The following is a 23995-nucleotide window of genomic DNA, read 5'->3' on the forward strand; positions in this document are numbered from 1 at the left end:
AAGCCTGTAGGTAAACTCTGACAGGAAGATAGAAGTCCTGAGCACCAAATCCAAGACCAGGACAGGATTTTGGAATGCGAGTACAATGTATGAGACAGGTAAGCTAGCTCAAGAACATAAGAGATGAGACGCTACCATATGCATATCCTAGGAATTAGTGAGAGTAGATGGACGGGGTCTGGAAGGCTCATATAATAACCAGTACAGGAGATACAGTGCTCTACTCAACAATAGATGACAACCAACACCATGAGGGGGTGGCCATAATCCTCGGGAAAGGTGTAGAGAAATGCTTGATGGAGTGGAAACTTGTCAACACCAGGAGAGACTTGAAGAAACAGTTCAATGAGGCCAAGTCCGAGAGGCTGAATGAAAGGCACAAGCAGCAGTACCAAGAGTCAGACAGAAAAGTGAAGAGATTGGCAAGAGGAGACAAACGAGTGTTCATGGATGACCTCGCAAGCCAGGCAGAGGATGCGGCCAAAGTAGTCTGCAGCAAGTATCATAGACCTACTGATGTACCAGTTAGAGACAAAAAGGGGCGATTGGTAACGTCAGAAACAGAGATAGACACTCCCTGGGCAGAACACTTCAGTGAAGTCCTGAACAGGCTGCCACCAACAGCAGAAGCTGACGTCGAGGAAGGAGAGCATGATCTTGACGTTAACACTGCACCGCCAGACAGAGAAAAAATCATCTTAATAATCAAGTCCCATAAAAGTAGAAAAGGCCGGGCCCCGGACAGGCCAAGCTCAATGCAAAATTGTTCAAGACAACCCCAGAGCTTGCATCCAAGATACTTCTCAAACTCATTAATAATTCATGACGTTATAAGCCAACCAGCGCGCCCCATTCGGGTCATGTGGATGACTTTGAAACTCAATGAAACACCAGTGTTTCATCACGTTTTCATCACTAGTGATAAAAATTCATGGATTACTCAAGCACAGCTTAACGGAAATCATTAATTTTTAATAGACAATGGCCTGGAAAGACATTTCAAATTACAAACTGACTGGCTCTTTTTCTTTTTTTTTTCACTTTCAAACCAACACCAGCTCGAGTCCAATCCTTCATTTCTGCGTCCAATATTCGTCTAAAGATAGCAAATCCAATGAGGAAAAGTGAAAAGTTTGATGCAATTTCCTTAAGTTTTAAAATATCAAACGGCCCCCCTCTCCAATAACGCCAATTCACGCACCTTTTGTCTGAAGAGTCCGAGGGATTGAACTTGATGGCTGGGTTCTTTTCCAACATGAATCGGCGAATGCGGCAGACAATCTGGTACAACGTTTTCAGAGGGTACGGATCTTTGGAACACTTTGCTACCTCTTGAACAAATTTGGGTAACCAATAGTTGAGCGTCAATGCGTCCTTCTCTGTTATGGGCCGAGTAAGTGGCTGAACTTTGTCCAATTCATACTCTTAAAAAACTCCACCATCTTCGACTATTTGAACTTTACACTTCGCACTTGTTACCAATCATCAAAAATGCCTACTGCCCACATATTTTTATATCTAGTAGACTTCGGTACTGCTCTCTCTATGCAAAGTTGTTCTTCCTCGATTGTTTTCGGGAAGCGAAACCTTCCTTCGGCCATGCAAAAAATGACTTCAAGTTCATAACGCTTTTGGAATAAAAATTTGGTGCAACGCGAAACTATTGGATAATTAAAAACAAAAGCTCAACAAATACAATAGATGCCGACTGAATACAACAAATCACACATACAAGGCATTTTAAAGAAAAGTGGGAAAAATACAACACTGCATAATTTTCTGTTGTTTCTTTGGAAAAGTCATTTCAAAAACTCGTGCTTCGGGTTTCATCAGGTTTCCAAACGCTTGCGGCCTCGTGGTTTCAAATGTTTTCTCGTGCTTGGAAACGTGATGAAACCCTCGCACTCGTTTTTGAAATAGTACTTCTTCCACTCTTCACAACCATATGGGATGGAAAGGAGATACCAAGGACTGGACAGGGGGAATTGTAAAGATCCCAAAGAAGGAGCCCTTAACAATTGCAATAATTGGCGGCGAATCACACCCTTATCCATCCAAAGCAAGATCCCCGTGAAGATCATCATCTAGCGGCTAAATGATGCAGTACACCAGCAGCTTAGGAAGGAACAAGTGGGCTTCTGGAAGGGTGGAAGATGCATAGACCAGATCTGTGCCATTCTATGTCAGCTCAGTCATCGTGATCGTTTTCTTTTTGTATTTCACCTGTTAAGCTTTTCCTGTAAGTAAATTCGCCATGTCGGTGGCAGATGAAGTGCGGAAATTTTATTTGAAATTTCCTAGCGGAGAATAATAAGACATTGTTGGACCAATTTTCAAAGCTTGTAGCCAAATCTGCGGAGGGAATAAAGTACTCTAGCATTGAGGCTTCAGATGAGCAATTGCGGAAAATTAAGAAGATGAGATGCGAGGAGCTGAAGTCCTTTAAGCGTAAAGGAAATGAGATTCAGTATAAATTCAATGCTAAGCTTTAGGATAGCCTAAAACACGTGAAATCCTACCTTGAGTCAAACGTGGTTGAGAAGGCTAAAGCATCCTAAGCTGAAGGTGGCTCAGGCCCGGTTCAAACGTCGAACTTTTCATGAGCCGAACTTAATACCTGTTTGGGTCGACCCAAATGATTAGGTTCGACGGTTGATTCAGACGTCGAACTTAATTCGTCGTACTTAATTTACGAGCAATACAATAGCCAGCGGTCAGTCAGCGGTTAAATACCCAAACAAACATGGCGGAGGTTCCAGAAGGTTGTGATTTGCGAGGTGATTTGCGAAGAAGAGCTTTTATTTTTCGTGCCATCCGGGAGGGGAGGAAACGGAGAAAAACGCTACGAAGTTTCTTGCATGCTGTCATCACAAGAAGGCAATTTATGATGAATATATGTGTTATCGGTCTGCTGTTAAGTGTGTCACGAAAAAGTGCAACACCAGTCTACAATCGTTCGTGTAGGAGGCTCCCGAGAAATATGGGATGGTTTAACCTAGTTTGGAGCACGTATTCCGATGAAAGATTCAAGAAAACGTTTAGGATCTCACGTACAACATTCCAGTTTACACTGCAACGAATCAGACATGTTCTAGATAGAGATACTGTGACCGAAGAGCCGATATCCCCAGAATTCAGGTTGGCCATTGCTCTGTATCGTTTATCAAGGGGAGATTACTATTATACGATAGCGGAAATGACAGGACTGGGGGTGTCAACCGTGTGTACGATCGTCAATGAAGTCACACGCGCAATTGTGGACAACTTGTGGGACGAATGTGTTGGCCAGCAACTGCCAAAGAGTGAGGAACAATTTAAGGAGAAGATAGTTGATATGGAGGAACAGTGGCAATTTTGTTGTTGTTGGGCTGCAGTTGATGGATGCCATTTACCTATCAATTGCCCGCCTGGGAATTTTTCTTGTAAGGAATACCACAACTTCAAAAACTTCTATTCAATAGTGTTAATGGCAATGGTGGACTCCAACTACAGATTTGTTTGGGGAACCTGTGGTTTTCCAGTTAATTCTCATGACGCTGTAATATTTCAATCAACAAAGCTGTACTCTGATATAAAAGAAGGCACCTTTATTCCTCAGATAAGTAAGGATGTCAATGGAGTACAAGTACCTCCAGTTGTACTTGGAGATTCTGCTTTTCCTTTATCTTCTTGGCTTATGAAGCCATACACAAATGCAGTCCCAACACCAAAACAGTACAACTTTAATTACAGACTGAGTCGGGCAAGGATGGTCACTGAAGGGGCCTTTGGGCAACTCAAAGGTAGATGGCGCATACTGCTGAGGAAATGTGAAAGTAGCACAAGTGAACTGAAAATAGCAGCCCTTCGTGTTTAGTACTTCACAACATTTGTATTGATCTTGGAGATACATTGCCAAGAAAATTGGACTTGACAATTGACCCGGTCACCAATCAGAGACGCAGTAGGGCGAAGGTAAGGGAACTGCTTCAAATGAGGGAATGTGAGAAGATCAGAGACACTTGCTATTAAGGTTTACTTGTTCGAGATGCTCTTGCTGTGAAATTTTGGTTAGAGAAAGAAACTGGTATCATCAAGTAAACAGACCTAAACTGGGTTTTAAGTTTATTCATCTATCATACAGTACTTCTACCAAAGTAGATGTAACAGTGATTACACTTCATGGAAGAAGTGTGTTGAGTTATGACATGTAGGAATCACAGAGGATGTAAGATGAGGCACAAGGATTGTCAAAAAATTTGTTTCATTATATGTAAGCTATTAATTTTGATAGGTAGGAAGACTTGTTATCATGTGAAATGATATGGATGAACAACTGGGTGGCAATCAAATTTCACTCCTAGCTGTCTAAACAATTGGTTGTAAGAAATAGTTCTTGATAACCCCTCCTGTATCACAACCTTCATTTTTACCTTCTCACTTTTAAAAGTGGGCAAAGAGAATTTGTAATCAGGGCCATGAATAGAAAAAGGTGAACCAAGGCACTAACCTCGGTAGGAAGTTTAAATTTCTGTAGTTTTGTGTGGTTCCTGTTAGTTTAGGAGACTCTCTTTTATGAATAAAAAAATATATGAGTTTTTTTTCCTGATATTGCATCTGAGAAAAATAATCACTATAATACAAATCACCAGACTTAGTCAAATGATTTTATTATGCAACTGAAGGTTATAACACAACAATACTACCAAACTTACAGTGATTACCAGCTGCAGGGAAACGTAAAGCTGTAAAAACTGACATAACGTTTCCTTTCTTGGCCCTTGGACTACAAGGCCCATCTATTTCTTAGTAATACTAATTTCAACTACACAACTTGTTTGGTCACTTTTCATTTTAACAATAATAAACAGTTACATGGTTCATTTTGAAGTTTTGGTTAAGCGTTTGAATCAAAAGAACCTTTATGAGCATAGAAATTCCGCTGCTGGAAGTCAGAATTCAGTACAACATAATTTTTGTCATTCCTTTCAGAAATCCTCTTAGTTTCTCTTAAAAGTCCTGATTACATTTCCCATGCAGATCAATCAGAATTCAGCTTTGTTTCTAAGTTTTAGCATTACTTAAGTTGATGTTATAGACTACAATTACCTTGAGTGAGATATTACATAGAATGGTAAAAGGGGCTTGCATTCCCTTCTCTCAAACTTATGGGAGAACCTCTTGGGTTACTTGAATCTGTGGACGAAGAGGGGGAAGGTGCCATGGGGGGTACTGATATTGGTTGAAATGACCTGTGGTTTCCCTCCCACAAGGTGTAATCAGACTGAGGAGCAAAATTTGAGGCAGGCATAGAAAGACCTTGGTTAATGCCACTTGGGGAAACATAACCCCCCTGATGATGACTAGCTAATCCATACTGTGTCTGTGGGTTAGGGTTGGAATGTGTTAAAAGCAATTGGAAAAGTTTGACCTCATGCTCTCTTGATTTCTCAATATCTGATTTTAAGAATTGGATGAGCTGTTTTGTGGGGTCATTTTCAATTGCACTCCTCATTAAGTGAATAGCTTCAACCAATGGGTCTTCTTTTTTCAGTTTCTTGGTTGGAGCTGATTTCACAGGCACAAAGTGCTTACCAACACAGTCTTGAGAAGCTTCACTATTGCCCTCATCTTCTGTTGTCTGAGTTACCTCCTCTCTTGATGCTGATGGCTCTACAGCCAGTTCTGGTCTGCAAGAGTCACGTGTTTTGATAACTTCAAACAACTGATTGAACCAGTTACTGTAACCCTTGTCATCTTGGAATCGTTTCACCCCAGTGGAAGTTTTGGTGGTCAAAGCTACACGCTTACATTCTGCAACAAGCTTTTTAAATTTTGATCTAAGTTGTGGTACAGTAAAGGAAACATTTTCATTCCTAGACTTGCATCTGTTTTTAAGTTCAGCAAGTACCTCGGCATAGATCTGTCCATTTTTCTGAGTTTAAACATTGGTGAATATAAGTTTTTTCTTGAAATAATCACTACTTATTATGATATCTATAGTATCATCTAACAGGGACTGAGACCATTTTGCTTTTCTGCCTGCTTTCTTTGCCTTTTTGTCAGTTTTCTCAGAAACAGAGTCCTCCCCATCTCCATCCTCATCCCCATTTTCATCTTCTTCGCCATCACTCTCATAGGACATGTCTTCTGGCTCCTGATGAGCTGCACTATGTGATCAAGAAGCAAAAAATTATTATTAAACTTTTAGCAATAGTAACTGTCATTATTGGCCTTATCAAACAGATAGGTCTTTCTCTCAATGATATAACAAACCTATGGCACATCATTTCTTCTAATTTATACTTATATTCATATCCTTAAACAGTTTTTTTAGTGGGTGCCAATCTCTACAACATAATATTTAGATGCAAGATTTCAACAAAATAAAACAATGATTAGTCATGATTTCAGTGATAAACAATCTTATTTATACATAGGTCCCCAAAGACAACACTATTAACAAGAAATAGTGTTTGTCATTGATCAATAATTAGTTATGCCAGGTCCCAGGGTGAGGGGGGTACTCCAAGAAAAATTGGGTGGGGGTGTGTAGCACGCTTCCCAAAACCCTTACCCTATTTATGACAAAAGTCTGCGATTTTCCCTACTCTATTTATGATCTGACAAAAAAAACTGGATCCCCAATTTATGACCATTGCCACTGGGACAGTTGAAGGGCTTTTGTTCATGGTCTTATCGATAGAGATGTAAAAGGAGCTTCTTCTAAAAGAAAATACCCAGTTCAAAATCGATACCCTATTTATGATCAAAACTGCTGAAAAACCATACCCTTTGGGGCCGCACATGCCTATGTAGCCCATATAAGGGAGTTATCCCCCAGTTCCAGGTATATGACAGGCTTTGTATCAACAGAATCACAGGGTAACGTCAGGGCTATGTTAATATCCGTTACCAGTCCACTCCAACCCCCTTTCCCCTCTTTTGGAATATCCTTCATTTTGCTTTTTATTTTAGCCCTTCACTTTTACAAAGTAATAAGTTAAATTGCATCGTACAAACATCAATTTAATCAAATCAATAAAATTTAATCAAATCAATAAACGGTCAAAAACACTACTCACCAACTCGTGGCCTCCTCACGTTTGTCTTCTCCGTTGTTGTCCATTTTCTCTCCTCGTCAACTGCTTGTTTTCTCTCTTTGCCCACTGCTTCTTGTCTCTCCTAGTCCGCTTTTTGTTTTCATTCCTTGTCCGCTGTTTGCTTTCTCTTCTTGTCCGTTGTTTGTACTGGCTCCTTCTTCCTTCTCACAAGAGATGCAATATCCCACGGACTTTCCGGCTACCCAGCCAGGGGTTCCCTCGTCGTCTTTAAACACCGAGCAACGGTTACAAACAGAGTGACCACATTTTATGCATGAATATTTTGTCGTGGCAAAACACGAATAACACATGTCTTCGTCCAGCACGACCGTAAACTTTTTCCGCCAAGCCGCCATCTTTTTCACCTCTGTTGCCTCTGATGCGCATGCTTCATGCGACAGAAGGGGGTTGTGGGATCAAAAAATGTATTATAATAATTTATGCATTAGGTTCGGTACATGAAAAATTCGACGTTTGAATCGGAGTCGCTCCGTAGTCGAACTGACCGACTGGCCATGTCGAACTTAATTCTCGGGTCGACCCAAATAACATCTGTTGAACTTAATTGATTCAAACGTCGATCTCGTCATGTACTTAATTGGGGCTATTAGGTTCGGCTCATGAAAAGTTCGACGTTTGAACCGGGCCTCATTGCTCTCAAAGTGACCGAAGTGTATTCTTTTAGCCGCTAAATCCGATTTTGGTTGGAAGACCATTGGCAAGTATGTCCAGCACGAGCTTGCCAATACCGAGGAGGACACCAGTCGGATCCAGAGCACTGAGGCTAGGGCTGAAAAGGGTCTTAAATCTTTTGCCAGTAAAAAACGCCCTCAAGCAGAGTCCCGATGCTTCTGAACTGAACTCGAATTTCAAAAATTCGCTTTGGACGTAAAGATTGTTAAGTTCCTCGCTGGGGATTTTATTTAATGGATGAATTGTTTCAAGGTTTGTCGCTATCACCATCTCTATTACACGCATTCAAGTCTGTTTTATCTTCTCTGTTGTACTTTGAGCCTATAAACTTTTTATTTTCTGACTATTTTTAATATATGTCGACACTTCACTGTTGTTGAGGCAAATAAAATCTTACATTTTCTCTCCTATTCTTTACTTTCTTCCGAAAACGATGCATTTTCTTGCATGTGTGGCGTTCATAGACTCGACTGAGGGAAGCTGAAATATGATTATTATTGTTAACAGGTTCAAGAGGCTAGTTTTGACTTCATTGAGAACGATGATGATCCGTCTTCAAGTGATCCTATTGATAGTGTAAGGTAAAGTACACTTATGATTCTTAAATATGTGAAAGGTGTAGAAAGGAAGTGTCGTAGAGCTGTCGTGCAATTCTCTCGTATGTAAAGAGCTTCCTAGGTACCATTACAAATGTTAAAACCGCATTGGGCCTATTCTTTACTTGTTCATATGACACCGTTTCTATAAATGTGAACAGTACAAAGAGAAGACAAGAAATTTACTTTGTATACATGCCTCAACAATCTTCTTTTGGAAGTTATCGTTTTCTTTTAATGCCGTCGTAACAGTATTTTTTCAGCTGAAATGGATATGAATGAGCACTTAGTTGTATTACATTGAAGAATATTTAGATAAATACTATACTGATTTGTACAGTATTTTCTTTTTTGACAAGCCATGGTAACAACTGCGCAGGTGTGATTGCAGCAGTGGCAAATAACGAGTTTTGTGGAGTTGGAATAGCCTATTTAGCAAAGATTGGAGGTAAATATAATTGGACTGTTTCCCTTTAACGACATCGAGACCTGATTATTCCTTCTGTTAATCCCATACACCCCTTAAAATATTGCCAAAAAACGCATTCTTCGAGTCTCTGGCTGTCTTTTTTCTTTTCCTCTATATTTACTTGGCTTTATACCAGCCTTAGAGTTTTTAACCCCGAGGGCTTTTTTAAGGAAACAAGAGTAGGGTAGTGTAAGAAGGTTGTTGCTAGAATTTTCTGATCAAAGTTGCGTGATTTTGTGCCTTGTGCTCTGGCCTGTTTGTCTGAAACGCGGTTTGGAATACCTTTCCCCCTACATGAAGAATTTCTCCAAGGGTCTTTTGCAGTCTTTTAACGGTTTTAGTTCCTCTCCCAGTAGAGATATAGAAAAATTGTCTATCCTTGCACAAGCAGCCCAAGTGGGAGGAACGTTACCCATTTTTGATACTGTTTTGCACATTACGAACGATTTATGGACTTTGTACGAGAAACCCAATGTAGTTGTCAAAACGTAAAATTAAAGGCATAAATATAGAAATAAATTCCACTTACGTAAATTTAATAATGGATATAGCGCAAAAAGTGCAATGAAGCACAAGACGTGGACATACATATATGCCTGTGCAAGTGGTGCTGTCAACTAAGCTAATTGATTATCTAAGAGTGTGTGTTTCTGAAGTCAGTGGTATAGTAAGTTCACGCAAATAACGATGCTGTGATATGGTTGTGAAGTAAAGCCAGGCTCGCGTCAGGTCAGATTTCAACCGCAATCAATGCCGCTTGGAGAAAGGCAGGGTATGAAGGTCATAATAGTTCAACCCTTTTCCGAATATTAGCGGCGATTGCTGTACACACCAGGCACAAAGACATGAACAAACAACTCACTGATCTTGTGACACACAAAGAGTCGACAGCACAAAGATATTACAACTTTCCCTAGAAACAGCGATCAGGAGCTGCAGAGCGTCCCTCCATTATGAGATGAACAAATAAATTACCTGAATGGAAATATATGAAAGGACTCATATTTTGAACTACGGATAAAGATATGAAAGTGGAAATTATCCTTGAAGTTGAATCGAACCCTGAGCTGTGCGATTGACCAGACGCCATGCTCTCTCCATTAAGCTGGTCAAACTAACTGGACAGCAGGCCATTGTGAGTTCGTAATATACCAGATGGTGAAAATGACGTGAATGGAAATATATGAGATGACTCATTTTTTTACTGCTATAATAGAAGATGCTATTCCTGCTGGTGCAGACTATGGCGGTAGAAATTAAAGAGTTGAACTGAGCTTCAGATGGCAGCCATAAGAGAGCTGTTTCCGCGAACAAATCAACCAGAAGTCAGTAACAATGGCAGCAGTCATGGATAGATTACACACGATCCCATCCTCTGCAGTCAACACCCTAAAATAGTATGCGACAGTTTTTGCAGTGGATGTTGTCGCACACATAATGAAAAGCTTTTGGAGACTGCTAATGTAGCTGTTCCACCAAACAAATAAGAAACTAACTTTTTAAGACAAAATAGGTCACTTCTTAACCAGTTCTTTGAAATTTGTGCCTCCTTTGAATTTTAGTTGGCTAAGCCGGAACATTTTTCCCGAGAAGAGAGTCACCTTCGGCTATTTGAGGCTACAGTCAAGAGTGAAATTGTCCCAAGAAAGCCTTGAAGGACATTTTTTAAAGAAGACAAAGCTTGGTGGTCATTGTGTCAGCAAATTTCACGTGGAGCAGATCATAAACCCTCTAAAATATGAGGCGGATAAAGCAAAAGCACACTAAAACTAGGTGCACTTTTCTGTCTTTGTAGAGGTTTGTCGTGTTAAAGGATATGAGGCATCAGTTAGTTTTAATAGTCAGGGGGCTTATCACAGAATTTAAGCTCGATCGTGACAAGAGTGATACAAGCATGAAATTTGGCACATAGATTGCTTTTACCCTACCTATCAATATTAGAAGGGGTGCCCAAGTCAAACTAGGTAGGGTCCAGTTAAGGAGGTTTTTAATTTTGATAAAATTCAAGATTTGGGCTACCTGTGGTATGCTATTTAACAAAGCGTTTTCACTCAGTATTCATCACAAGTAGCTTCTTATATCAGTGTAAACTTTATTTATTTACATTATTTACACGACACTGCTTTATTTACTCAAAAACAAGAGCGAAAAAGCTAGATAGTATCACTAGTGCCTAGTCTCCGCTCAGTCATAATGTGTGCAAAAACAACTTGGGCAATGAAAGCTGGAAAAAGTGCCCCGAAATTGGCTGTACCTTTTGCCGAATGCTATGTACTAATACTTGAATGCCTTAACCACTTCATTAAAACCTTGTGAATGTTCCCTATTGGTTTAGGATTTGCTTTCAGGACATAAACATTTACACAACGGTGTCCACTTCAGTTGCTCTCTAGCATACTTGCATCTTGAGCAGCACTGTTAGCAAGCGCACTTGATCAGCTCCCTTCACAGTGCAGACACTTTTGGGATGGTCATCCAAACCGGTTGCCACTGCCCACTTTCTCCTTTGACCCGGAGTAATCCGATAGGGAAGGAACATTTGGTGTTGCTGCATCTGATGACGTCCAGATGCCTGCCTGGTATATTGCCCTTCGAGTATGTTGGAGAAGTGCATCCTTTTATTAACATAAAAACAACAACAACAACAAATAAATTAAACAATAACAACAATGACGATGACAAAACCCTCGATCAAAAATGGCCGTCAATCAGTGCAAATTTGAATTGTATTTAATTATTTTATAGCTATAATACTATAGTTTACCTGTGTTGGAGGAATATTGTCCAAGTATCTGTTCCGCTTTGAGAATAGATTCATCCTTGCCTCATTGACCGACTCCAGGGGACTTGACTTGTACATTATTATGGTCATTCTTTCAAGGATCTTGAAATTTTCTGAGGTGATGTTGAGCGGTTCAAAGGGGTGCCTGGAAATGTGCTCTAATGCAGGAGTCACTTGGCTGTTCACTTCCCACGCTTGCCACGCTGTCAACTTTCCGATACCAAAGAATCGTGACGTACAATTGCATCCAGTGAATGCGTGGAATACGGGTAACGCTCTCGACTTACACTCTCCAAGAGTAGAACAGATCCTGTTAATGTTAATAAACGAGAAATGGAGCCCCATGCCAAATGCCACCCACGCTCGCTACATGCTAGGAGGTCATGCAGCTTTCCAACAAGGATCACAATGACATCAGTGTCAACTGTCCTGACTAGGATGGACTCGGCACCCCCTTCCCTTGTGAATTCAAGACAGTTACTTACCGGATGTAATGTATAATGCTTTGTCGATGGGCCACTGGAAATTTGACGCCTTAGATGTCAGGTAGGAAAATAGCTCGGACTTGTTGTCAGGCTCGCGGAGAAACATCAAGCAATTCTTGGAATCTTGGTCTGACCGGCGACTTTCCTCCAGATTCCTCGCCCTCGATGTTCTCTCGCAGCGTTCTTTAAGCTGTCTTGGAGGTAGGTGCCCCAAACAACGTCAACCCGTTTACACGTTTGAAGCTGCTGCTGGATATGTGGAATAAACACCCTCGCTGCGTAATCTTCAAACGTCGAAACCTCGACAGTTGGGAGACTATGAACAACGATGGAACCATCCAAGATTTAACAGTCAAACTGTCTTGGCATATCGGGGTTGTCATCACGGCTGTTTGGCTTTAGACAGTTCCAAAGGTCCAGTTTGGAGTTTGGAAGCCTAATGTTGCCGAACTCAGAGAGTGCGGGTGGGAACAAGGTAGGTAGGTAGGTAGGTAGGTTTTTTATTTAAAACTCGGTAAAATCTTCAGTAATAATAGAGTAAAAATCTAATTACAATTAATTAGACTAAAAACTATCGACATACTGTTTTACAAGACTGCCGAGTGAGAGTCCGACGAGTCAAATAGATGATTGATTTGCTCTTTAAATTTCCTGACTGATTTAATTTCTCTCACATTTTCGGGTAAAGAGTTCCACAACAAAGCACCGTTGTAACTGAAACTTCGTTTCAAGTAGTTAGTACGCGGCCGCGACGCAACGTCAATTTATGAAAGGAATTGCGCAAATCATAGTCTGTGCTTCGTTCGTGAAATAGGTTCTGCAAGTACACTGGAGCTTGTTCATTTAGAGATTTAAACATCATTATTGCTTTATGCTTCTTTCTCCTTATAACTAATTTGTCCCATTTGAGTATATCAAGAAGCAGGCTCGAGCTAGTCCCATAGTTGGCCTTTGAAATTACTCTAGCTGCACGGTTCTGTAACTTTTGTAATTTGTCACTCAGTTGATCACTTAAGCCATCCCAAACGAGGCTACAGTAATCAAAGTGAGGTTGAATTAAGGAGTTATAGACTAGTACCGCAGTAGATTGGGAGATAAGGGGCCTGATACGTCTAAGGCCACCTATAGCCGAAGTTACCTTCTTACACAATTCGTTAACATGATTAGACCAGGAAAGCCGATTGTCGATAATGAGACCTAATGATTTTGCGTGATCAACATTACTGATAGCTTAGTCTTCTAGTTTGATGTTTATTTCGTTATGGCTTTCCGCAAGAAGCTTCTGGCGAGAGCCAATAACCATAAACTCGGTTTTCGCAACATTAAGACTAAGCTTATTAGCTTTTAGCCAACAGTGAAGGTTCAGTAGTTCTAAGTTAGTCTCTTGTTCAAGGTCAGCTAGAGAGGAACCAGAAGTGGTAATAGTTGTATCATCTGCGAACATTTTAGCGCATGCTGTATTAAGGCAGTTTGGAAGATCGTTTATATAGATTAAGAAGAACAAAGGACCGAGAATACTACCCTGTGGGACTCCGCATCTTACTTCGCTTGCACTGGACAATACGCCATTAACATAACATTTCTGGTTCCTGTTACGTAGGTAGGAGTCAATGAATCGTAGGGAACCCAGATCAAGTCCATAGTTTGCAAGTTTACGTAACAAAATTGCATGGTCATTGGTGTCAAAAGCCTTTTTAACGTCGATATATACCACTCCATTTAAAAGGGCGTTATCTATATTAATAGACCAGTTGTTTGTTGTTTCAAGTAGCGCTGTCATGGTGCTATGGAGCGATCGAAAGCCGGATTGATAAGAATTCAAGAGTTTGTTTTTACCTAGGTAATCGTAGAGTTGTTGATAGATAATTTTTTCGAATAGCTTTGAGACAATTGGCAATACAGAAATTGGTCTATAGTTATTCAGGTCAGATTTTGATCTTTTTTAAAAGATAGGAGTCACCTTAGCGATTTTCCATTCATCTGGAAAGGTTTCTGTTTCTATACAGCTATTAAAAATTTTCGTTAATGATGGTCCAATAATGCAACTGGCTAATTTCAGAAGTTTGCAAGGAACTCCGTCCAATCCCATGGCTTTCTTTTCGTCAAGCTGACTTAGTCGCTCACACACAGTTGTGACACTAAGAGCCCTTAAGGAGAAGGCTGTTTTACTGGGCTGTAAATAACTTTCAGGGTCGATATTAGATGGTGATAATTTACTGGCTAGATTTGGTCCAATAGATGTGAAAAAGTTATTAAAAACTTCTGCAATTTCATAGGCAGAATTTATAGTTTCGTTATCTGTTTTAATTTCAGTGATATTGCGGTTTGTGCAAGATTTACGCGAGCTCAGTTCGTTAATTAGCTTCCAAGTTTCGAAGAATTCTTTTTGTTCAACTCTAAGTTGTGCAAAAAATACTGACGTTTGGCTGATTTGATAGCATTGTTAGTTTCATTCCGCGCTTGCTTGTATTGTTCCCAACTAGCCGCATTGTTTTCAATAATAGCTTTCTTTTTTAAATAATTTCGTTTGTAGATTTTACGTATCAGGTCATATGTAATCCACGGAGAATGCTTTTTTGAGATCCGCTTTGTTTTCAGTGGGGCATGTTTATCGACAATTTCCGTGAACAGGATTTTCCACGCATCCCACATAGAAGTTGGATTTGGCTCTAAGCTAATTAAATCCCATGGCTGTTGAACAAGGTCATTTAAAAATTTGTCGCGGTCAATTTTTTTGTAATCACGAGTTTCGATAGAACGGTGCGTGCCAACACGTTCATAACGTATTTTTATAGTCATAAAAACCAGTGAGTGATCGCTAATCCCAAGATGAACGACACCAGAGTTAACAATTTTTTCGGGAGAATTAGTTATACAAAGGTCAATTAATGTGCGTGATGTTGATGTAATCCTGGTTGGTTCAGAGATCATTTGGCTCAATCCGTAAATATCAAATATATTCGTTAAATTGGACGAAATGTGGTAGTTTGACCGATTGTGCAACATATCACAGTTCAGATCTCCCAGCAGGTAGAAATCGTTGTTTTCCGAGTCAATTTTATCCACCAGGATTTCAAATCGACTAAAAATGTCCTGGGAGGAACTTGGAGGTCGGTACCACGTACTTACTAAAAAGGGTCTAGAATGCGGTCTAGTAATTTCGATAACAAGGCATTCGAGTTGGTTATCACTTAAGTCATGCCGTATATGATAATTTATGTTGTTTCGTAAATATATACAAACACCGCCACCGCATCTCCCATTCACCGGACGATCCCTCCCAACGACTTCGAATCCTGGTAGAGATATTTCGGAGTCACCAATCGAACTGTCTAGCTTTGTCTCATTGATTGCTGGTATATCAATTTTGGAATCAGTCACAAATATCCTAAAGTCGTCAATATGAGCGAGTAAACTGTTTATGTTAAGCGATGCCATGACAAAACCACGACCGAATGAATTTAAAAATTTTGATGGCTTACCCTTGCAGGACTCCCTGGAAAGCATAACCTGGTCGGACTCCCGCGCGACAGTATTCTAATCTGCTCTTAATTTTAAAAATTTAATAAAGTTAGAAGCCAGTTCGAGCAGACCGCTTCTATTTAAGTCGTGGTCGGCGGAGATGTTGGAATGGTCAACATAGCCCCAGTCATTTTGCTTACAGAATTTCCTTAGTATCTTGTTTACACCAGAGACTTTGACACCAAGGGCCTCCTCGTATGCTCTAGACACAAGGCTAGAAATCGACAATTTAGCCGAAGATTCGTCGCTTATCATGTGGGCTAAATTAACGATCTCCTCATCACATTCGCGCGCGGATGTGGATGAGCGAAGACTATTGGTACCGACGTGAAGTACAATTTCGTCCGGGTTTTTCCGTAAAACAGGTCTAATTTGATCTCTCATGTCCTGTGTCGAACATCCTGGAAAAGAGGAAATCTTGACTCTAGCACTACTTGACATTTTCCTCCCTTGCAAGTTCTTTAGGATGGAATCACCAACCAAGAACACCTCTCTTTGCTTGCGTTGAGTACTTTGGCCAGCACCTGAGTTCCCTTTTGTTCGCTCTGTATATACTTGGCATGATGACGACGTCTTCGATTGCGAATGTCTCCCGTCTAGGTTTGTCTCTGTCGAAGGCTGGTTTGTTGGTCACCGGTCTTCTTCTTTTTTCCCACCAAAACAAAATCTTGAGTATCCTGGTACTCCGTGTCAACGCGGGAGTTGTCAGGTTGCATGGCAAATGAATTGTGATACAAATCTTTGGAGACTATTTGAAGCGCTAGTTTCAATGAATCTCTTTCTTCTCGAATAGCTTTTAATTCTTTCTGTAGCTCGGTGTAGTGAACTCTAGTGGCTTGTAATTCTTGTTGGAAGGTGTGGTTCTCGTTCTTGACAGCATCAAGTTCTTGCAAAGTCTTCGAGTTATTTGCATTTTGCGTCGATTGCACACAGCTCCAAAGTTTGGTTACCTCAGTCCTTAGGTCGTTAATTAGACTCAGAATATTTACGTCAAGAGAGTGAGGGGAGATAGGTTTAATAAAGTGGTCAGTTTCGTTGCTGGATGTCTCTGAGAGTTCGGGAGTGTCCACTTGTGATTTGTTGTCGTCCACAACAACATGGCGGTCGCTGACAACATCCCCGCTTTCATCGTTCAGGTCACAATTGGTTTGACCACCGTCCATAGCTGCTCGAAGTTTATCCTTTGCTGATTGAACGTTGTTTCCTTGAATTTGTAACGTCCCAGTCTTGTAATAATTCACTGTCAAGGATTTTGCTTTTATCGATTTTCTTTGCTCGTTTTGAGTTATCGAGCACGTGGTGGAATCCATTTCTAAAAGTTCGAAGCAAAAGATTTTCAACTCATCGAAGGAACCTCGCCACGTAAATGTGGACTTCTTTGAATTGTAGCTTAGTTTCTTTATCAGGGAGTCTGTAGTGGCTGGGTTGGGTTCAGAGCTGTTGTTCATGGCTGTTGAATCCAATGCTGCGACTCACTCCGACTCACTCACTCACTCACTCGCATAAACGCATCGAAATGTCCTGAACCTCATGGCTAAAGAACTCTCTCATATCTCCATCACGACTTTGTAAAGCCACATATAATTAGGCGAACAGGTTCAAGTTGCTCTGGAGAAGGGCGATCTTTTTCCGTTTCTTGGAAGTTGTCTTCTTGAGATTCTTTTGAAAGAGTGGAAGGCTGTTCTTTTTGATTAGATCTTGGATTGACCTTGTCCGATTCTTGATAACCTCATTGACATACTTTGTATACTTGTCTTTTCCAATTTCGGCAAGTTTCTTGATTGTTTCAATTACGCTTACGTCAGCACAGTCCCTGCTATCGATCGTAACCAATTCCGAGAAGTCGTCAAGAAACGGATTTCCTATTCTTCTTACAACGACGCAAAGATTATTCACTTGGCGTTGGAATGTTTTCTGGGCAGCCCTACCGGACTCGTGGTTCTGGACATTCTTTGGGTCATCAGGATCTTGACTAGTCAGGAACTGTTCCTCGAACTGAAGTATGATTCTGGACAACTCGGTACCAGAGAGCATCCATCTCCTATGAAACAATGGGGCAACGTCTGTTCTACATATCGTATAGCAGAGTAGTCCGTGCACATGATGGTACCATGCATGCAAGTCTATCAAGTACTTTAATTTTACGTTTATTGCCTTTGCCATCTGTTTTGCCTTAATATCAACCCCATTTAGAATCATAGAAATCAAAGACATTAGGCGAGATGGTAAATAGCTGGACTGGCAGTTAATTGGAAAGCACCCTGAAAATTTGAAGCCTCCATGATTAAATATATCTTTCCTTACAATTGCGGCAGCTCTTGCTCGAGTCTTGGCTTCTTCAGAAAAGTCACGTTTCAAAGCATCCTTCAGGAGGTTGCTTATCGCCTCCCCAAAAACAAGAATAGTGTTTTTACCGTGACTTTTTTCTTGTAGAGCTCCATTGTAATGTTCCAGTAAGGCTTTCTTTAATCTTGCTTTGTTTATAGTCTTTTCAATACCCAGATCTTCTAGTCTCTGGACGTACAACGAAGAAAGCTCTGAAAGCTTAAACACATGAGTACCTTCGTTTACGCATTGATCAATGTATTTAACGAGTTCCACAAAAGCTACTGATTCGTCCAGTTTTACATCGTCCAGTCCATCACTTGAATCCCACATTTTCTGTGCACAGAATGACCTATATTAGTTTCTTAATGATATTAAACATTTCAAATGATATTTCGCCTCAGTTGCTATTAAATCCCCCTCTGACATACGTTCAAGTAATTCAAAGTTCAAGTGCCATCTGATGAAAGTTCCTGTCAGTTCCCAGGGTTGAAAAACACCGAAGCCTATCGTTTCCTTCTCCTTCTTTCCTGCAAAATAGACATTCCATACGCTCTTCAGTGACAGATGGGCGTTTCCTGCATTTCGCAACGGGTGTTTCCTTCTCATCTGCCACGGTTTTGGCATCTCGCTTTCAATTAGCATGCTTCTGAGCTTTCTTAAGCATGGAAAGGCTGAATTTGAGATGGCAAGAACTTATGCCAAGAAGCTTTATCGACGCAGAGACACTCCACATCCACATCATTACCAAATTGAAGCTTTACAGGTGATACATTTGCTTCTTGGAAGGTGCAAGCATTCTCAAGAAAAACAGCATAAGCTTGGCGGTTACTTTCAAGGGAGCCATCTCCATTCAAGGGACACTTCAGAACTTCATTCGTTGGCTCTTGGCAAATTATACACTTCTTCCAATCAAATGACACGATTCGCCGGCAAGTTTGTCTGTAAAAAGTAATTTGTGATTATTAGACAGTAATTAGACAGTATACACTTAATGTCAGATCCCGAGGGAAACAGTTAGTTTTGTTTTTGAAACATCAGGACTCGAGGGAAAACAAAACTAACTGGTTTCCCGAGGGTCCTGACATTAAGTGTTTTGTTATATTTCTAAAATTTCACTTCAACAGCGTAAAAGAATAACCGGAGCGAATCAAAACAGTCGACTCGGTACTTATAACACAAATTTATTTCTTAAAACCACTGAATGAATGATTTACAAAGTACTTTCCTTATATTATCTGCATCTACTTCCTCAACTAGCTGCTGTTTCTCTTCAGGGATGACTTTAAAAATCGTTGCTTTTTAGCTTGAGGCTTCGTGTTTGTGTTCAGGTTGTTGTGTTCATTCATGAAAAAGAAAACTGGCAGTGTTTTTCTCGCCTTCTGTCACACCACTTTCCACCATGATTTGATCACGTGCTGTAGTTTAGCCCAAGCGGGGTACATTGCTTAATGTATCACGATCGGGATACATTTGATTTTAGTCAAGGCCACGTGACCAAGAACCAACCAATGGTAGTCCCTGTTTAGTTGTGTGAAAGTCTAGGAATGTAACATTTTTATATGTACATATTGATTCTGCAAGTAGGAAGATTATGAAAACGCCAAGGTTTTTGTATTTTTATACTTACCAACAGACTAAGCAAGCGATGGAAACAACAAAATGGCACCTTAGACTCCCTCCAGTCGCACCTGTAAAAGAACAATAGGATGTAAAAATAAATAAGTCTTAAGACATATAGTGGAGCAAAATAATATTTTGTAAAGAGCAATTCAATATCATACCTACAGAACGTTGTTCAAGTGTATTCATGATGAAGGCTCGATTTGTCTTGAAAGTCAAACCACAATTCTTCATGAAATACTGCTCGCGTTAGGCTTTAAACCGCTCCAGTCAGTAAAAAAACATCTTTTTACACTCTGTTCATGCATTTCAGGGTATTTTGACTTTTTCAAACGGTTTTTGCCCAATTTTCGCGCATACTTACAGTCAGAGAAGACTGGCATGAAAGCCGCCATCTTGGAATACCGGGCGGGGCATGGGCCCCAGCCTTTTTCAGTGCTCTTGTGAGATCTGCTTTTTAAAGGTTGCGTTTTCAAAACAGACGCTTAAAAAATGTCCAGGAGGTACTTATTAGCAAATGGCTTTTCAGATTTGCTGTATTATTTCATATCATTCTTAGCAGCAAAAGCGATGAAACATATCTACGCCACAGGTAGCCCAACGCTTGATTTTGGTCAAAATTAAAAACCTCCTTAACCGAACCCCTGGGTAGTTTGACTTGGGCACCCCTTCTAATATTGATTGGTAGGGTAGAAGCAATTTATTTGCCAAATTTCATGCTTGTATCACTTGTGTCACGATCTAATCGTTAAGCCATCTGACTATAAGCTAGTTTTGTCGAGATAAGTAACACACTTTCTGTGATTTATATGTCCAAATGACTTTGAAATTGCGTTATGATAATTCATTACTAGACCGAAATCTGTTTTCAAATTTTAGAGCAATCATTTTTGATCAAATTCCTTTTTCAATTTGCATCTTAATCACCACATTAATGAAATAAATTACATCACAAGAACTCTTTGGAGTGTATCGCCTCTTATTAAATTCTCTTTCAGTTGATTTCTTTTTTTCTCTTTTTGAAACACTCAATTTGTTCTAAGAAGAGACAAGTTTCGTAATCCCGGACGGCCTAGGTCGAGTGCTTGTTTTTTCCCGAAAGGGAGGCTAAGTTGACCCGCATTAGCCTCGCAATCATGCTTAGTAAGCTTCATCCCAGGGCCGTCAGGGAATACAAAACTTGCCTGTTACAGAAAATGTTTTTCGTGTTTTAAGTCAAGATGCCAATGCAGAGTGCATATTTTGACTAGCATGCTGTAGTAATCTCCTGTTTAAATCTTTGTTTCATTCATACAACTCAACTGGCGAAGCACATTTTTTCTCTCCGAAAGAGTACTGGAGGCGTGGTTACACAGCTTGTCTTACCTGTACTCTGCACAAGCCAAGAAACTTTAATCTCTCCATGCACTGCGGGATGTGAGACTTCTAACTAAGAAAGTTCATTATCTAGGGTTACCGTTAAACAACCAGCTGCCCAGTCATGATCATACATTTGTGAAAACTGATGGAAAGGAGTACCACAGAAACAGGAGACATCTTTTAGCTGTTTCGCCTGCTATTGCCTCTGCTCACTGAGTTACAGCTTTTCATCAGCTTCCTACAGTGTCAAATGAGTATACGAGTCCTGACCAGTCTCCTGCCAAGACACATGGCGTGTCTGCAATCTCTAAGAATCATGTGCTTCCAACACCATTCACCAAAAAGTGCTGTTTTGGAAGAGTTACCTCAGACGCTCTTGATGCAAATGGCTCCCTACACTTTTATTTTCAGAACCACAACTTATTACTTGGTCTGAGAGTCTCGTGACTTTACCCAAAATAGTGATGAAGGTACTGAGGCATTGCTTTAGGGCCCAGATTATTAGGACTTCTGATATGTAATAATCAGTTTTATTTTCAACTGACTAGTGTATAGGAACGTGCTCTATTCGTTTTGTTAAAGGGAATGTAGAATATGCAGGTATTAATTAGATAACAACAACATAACATAACATACACTTTATTACGACTCCTCTGTACGGGGCTATTCTGTCGTAATATACAACAATAACAAATATACAATAATAAAATTACAATGGGGCAAAAATATTTACATCTTTTACAACAAGAAGTATTTACATGAGTTTATAAACAGTCATGAAAAATGTGATCCAATCTATTTAAGATGAGTTTTTCCAAGAAAGTGGGCGGCGACTTTCCTTTTAAAACTTGAGATATTTGTTTTGTTCCGAATGTTTTCTGGGAGTAGGTTGTATTCTTTTGCCCCACGAAAGACGAAAGAGCGTTGACCAGTTGAAAATCTGCATTTACCAGTTTGTCATGTGACACTTTATACTGCATAAAGTTTCTACCATGTGCTTTGTAGCGGCATTCGATTTTAGGCTGGTTGCCAGTTCTTTTTCGCTTTGAAACAGGAAACATTTTATTAAATAGAGTAATACTTTGTGCCTTAATAACTTAATTTTGTTCCAATGGTATAAATCCTCTACCATCCTGCTTTGCTAGAAATATCCCTTAACCCTTTAAGCCCCAATACAGTCAACTCCCTTTATAGCGGACACTGTAGGGACCTTAAGTTAGTGTCCTCTGTAGCGAGAGTCCGTAATAGCGGGAGTTTATTTCAGTCAAATGTCTGTAATTTATTTTTGTCCGGGATTTATCTGCTGTCCGTATTATCGAGGTGTCCGTTATAGCGGGGTGTCCGCAAGGCGAGAGTTGACTGTATCCACATACAAATTCTCCAAACTGATCTCCATACATTTCCTTTAAGAGTTACTTAAGAGGATTTTATGAAAAATCAAGGCATTTTCTACTGATCATTTTATTAATTCTCACAACCTTATCTCTTGACAATGTATGGATATTGTTAGGAGAAAATTGATGTTGGTCACTATTGGGACTTAAAGGGTTAAAGACAATTTCATTTCATTTTTTTAGATAAGTATTTTTTTAAAGGTAATTGCTCTTAAATAGGTAACTACAGTCAACTCTCGCCTTGCGGACACCCCGCTATAACGGACACCTCGATAATACGGACAGCAGATAAATCCCGGACAAAAATAAATTACAGACATTTGACTGAAATAAACTCCCGCTATTACGGACTCTCGCTACAGAGGACACTAACTTAAGGTCCCTACAGTGTCCGCTATAAAGGGAGTTGACTGTACCTTTTAAGAGAGCGTCTCTGTAAGAGCGGTCCGGTCGATTTTGCTTGACACACAGATTTAGCTCATTTCTTGTGTGTTGTAAGACATTCATGTACCTATACTAAAACCACTATCCGTTTGATCGGATCTCTTTATTTTTCAGAGTTTTACGGAAATTAAATTTCACTCGAGCGAAGGCCTGTCGTGACACTTTTCAAGACGTTAATTTGAGGCAACTTTGGCGGACAATTTACAACAAACTACGGGACTCAGCAAAAAACAAATACCACAACCATGTATATTAACACTATCTTATCCATCGAGACGACTTTCGTGAACATCACGTTTCAATCAAGCAAACAGGAAAACTTGAACGACACCTTATCGGTTCGCTTAAGTCACACACGCGAAAACCGATCAAATTCAAGGTACATTTTTGAAAAAGTGAGGCGTTCGTAACTGATCCAACTAATATAGCTAGGAAGTAGGTGCCATAGAAAAGGTAACTACGGAAAAAAACTTTGCGGCCCGATCTTTATTAAAACTTTATAACTCCGTGAACTTACCTAATTATCGGCAGTCTCCAAGTTTTGCCGCCATTTTGAGGGACTGTCAACATGAAGCGTAGCAGATATAAATTGAGCAGGTAGATCTAAAACCGTCAGAAATACATACGAAAGGGTTCAAATGAACTTCACTTTCAATTCAATGGGCAAAATTTGAAATTGTTCGTTAAACCTACCATTCCTACATCCCCATGCGACCATTTCTTCCAACAATTCAAACACGACAACTAGTGTTCGAATTTCCCTCGTCGATTCCACCGTAAGAAATAACCTGTGCTACCCAAGCTTCGACTCGAATGTGAAGTACGAATCAAACAACATAACTGCTTCATCTTCGAGGCCATATCACGCTGGTATTTTGATTTTCTGATCGACAAGAACGGTGATCAGGAAGTGATCGCCATGTTTACCTCATAAACGTGACCGCTGACCAGCCGCTGAGTGAAAACAGTACGGCGCGGGGTGGTGTGGGTGGCGGACTTATCGTCTAAAGATATTCGAATACATGCTAAAAAAGCTTTAGGACTCTCAGTCTAAACAGTGAAGGCATGCTTCGTGGTACAGACAACTTTTATTTTATTCTCATAACTTTTTCCTTTAAATTAGAACTGGTATTAATTAATAGAGTTATTTAAATATTTTTAACCGAGATACCCATATGACCTTTTTGCTTGTCCTCAGTGGTATAAAACAAGGTGTCTTTT

General features: G+C 40.1%; 1 protein-coding gene across 1 annotated transcript in view; it reads left to right on the plus strand.

The window, feature by feature from the left end:
* LOC140930777 (furin-like) overlaps window positions 1–23995 on the plus strand; it is a 121111-nt gene that overhangs the window by 46690 nt on the left and 50426 nt on the right. Inside the window, exons 5-6 of the mRNA XM_073380495.1 lie at window positions 8283–8356; window positions 8731–8819. Of these exons, the coding sequence (XP_073236596.1) occupies window positions 8283–8356; window positions 8731–8819 (163 nt within the window). The remainder of the gene's footprint in view (window positions 1–8282; window positions 8357–8730; window positions 8820–23995) is intronic.

This window comes from Porites lutea, chromosome 3 (assembly GCF_958299795.1).
Source record: "Porites lutea chromosome 3, jaPorLute2.1, whole genome shotgun sequence".
Classification (NCBI taxonomy): Eukaryota; Metazoa; Cnidaria; class Anthozoa; order Scleractinia; family Poritidae; genus Porites; species Porites lutea.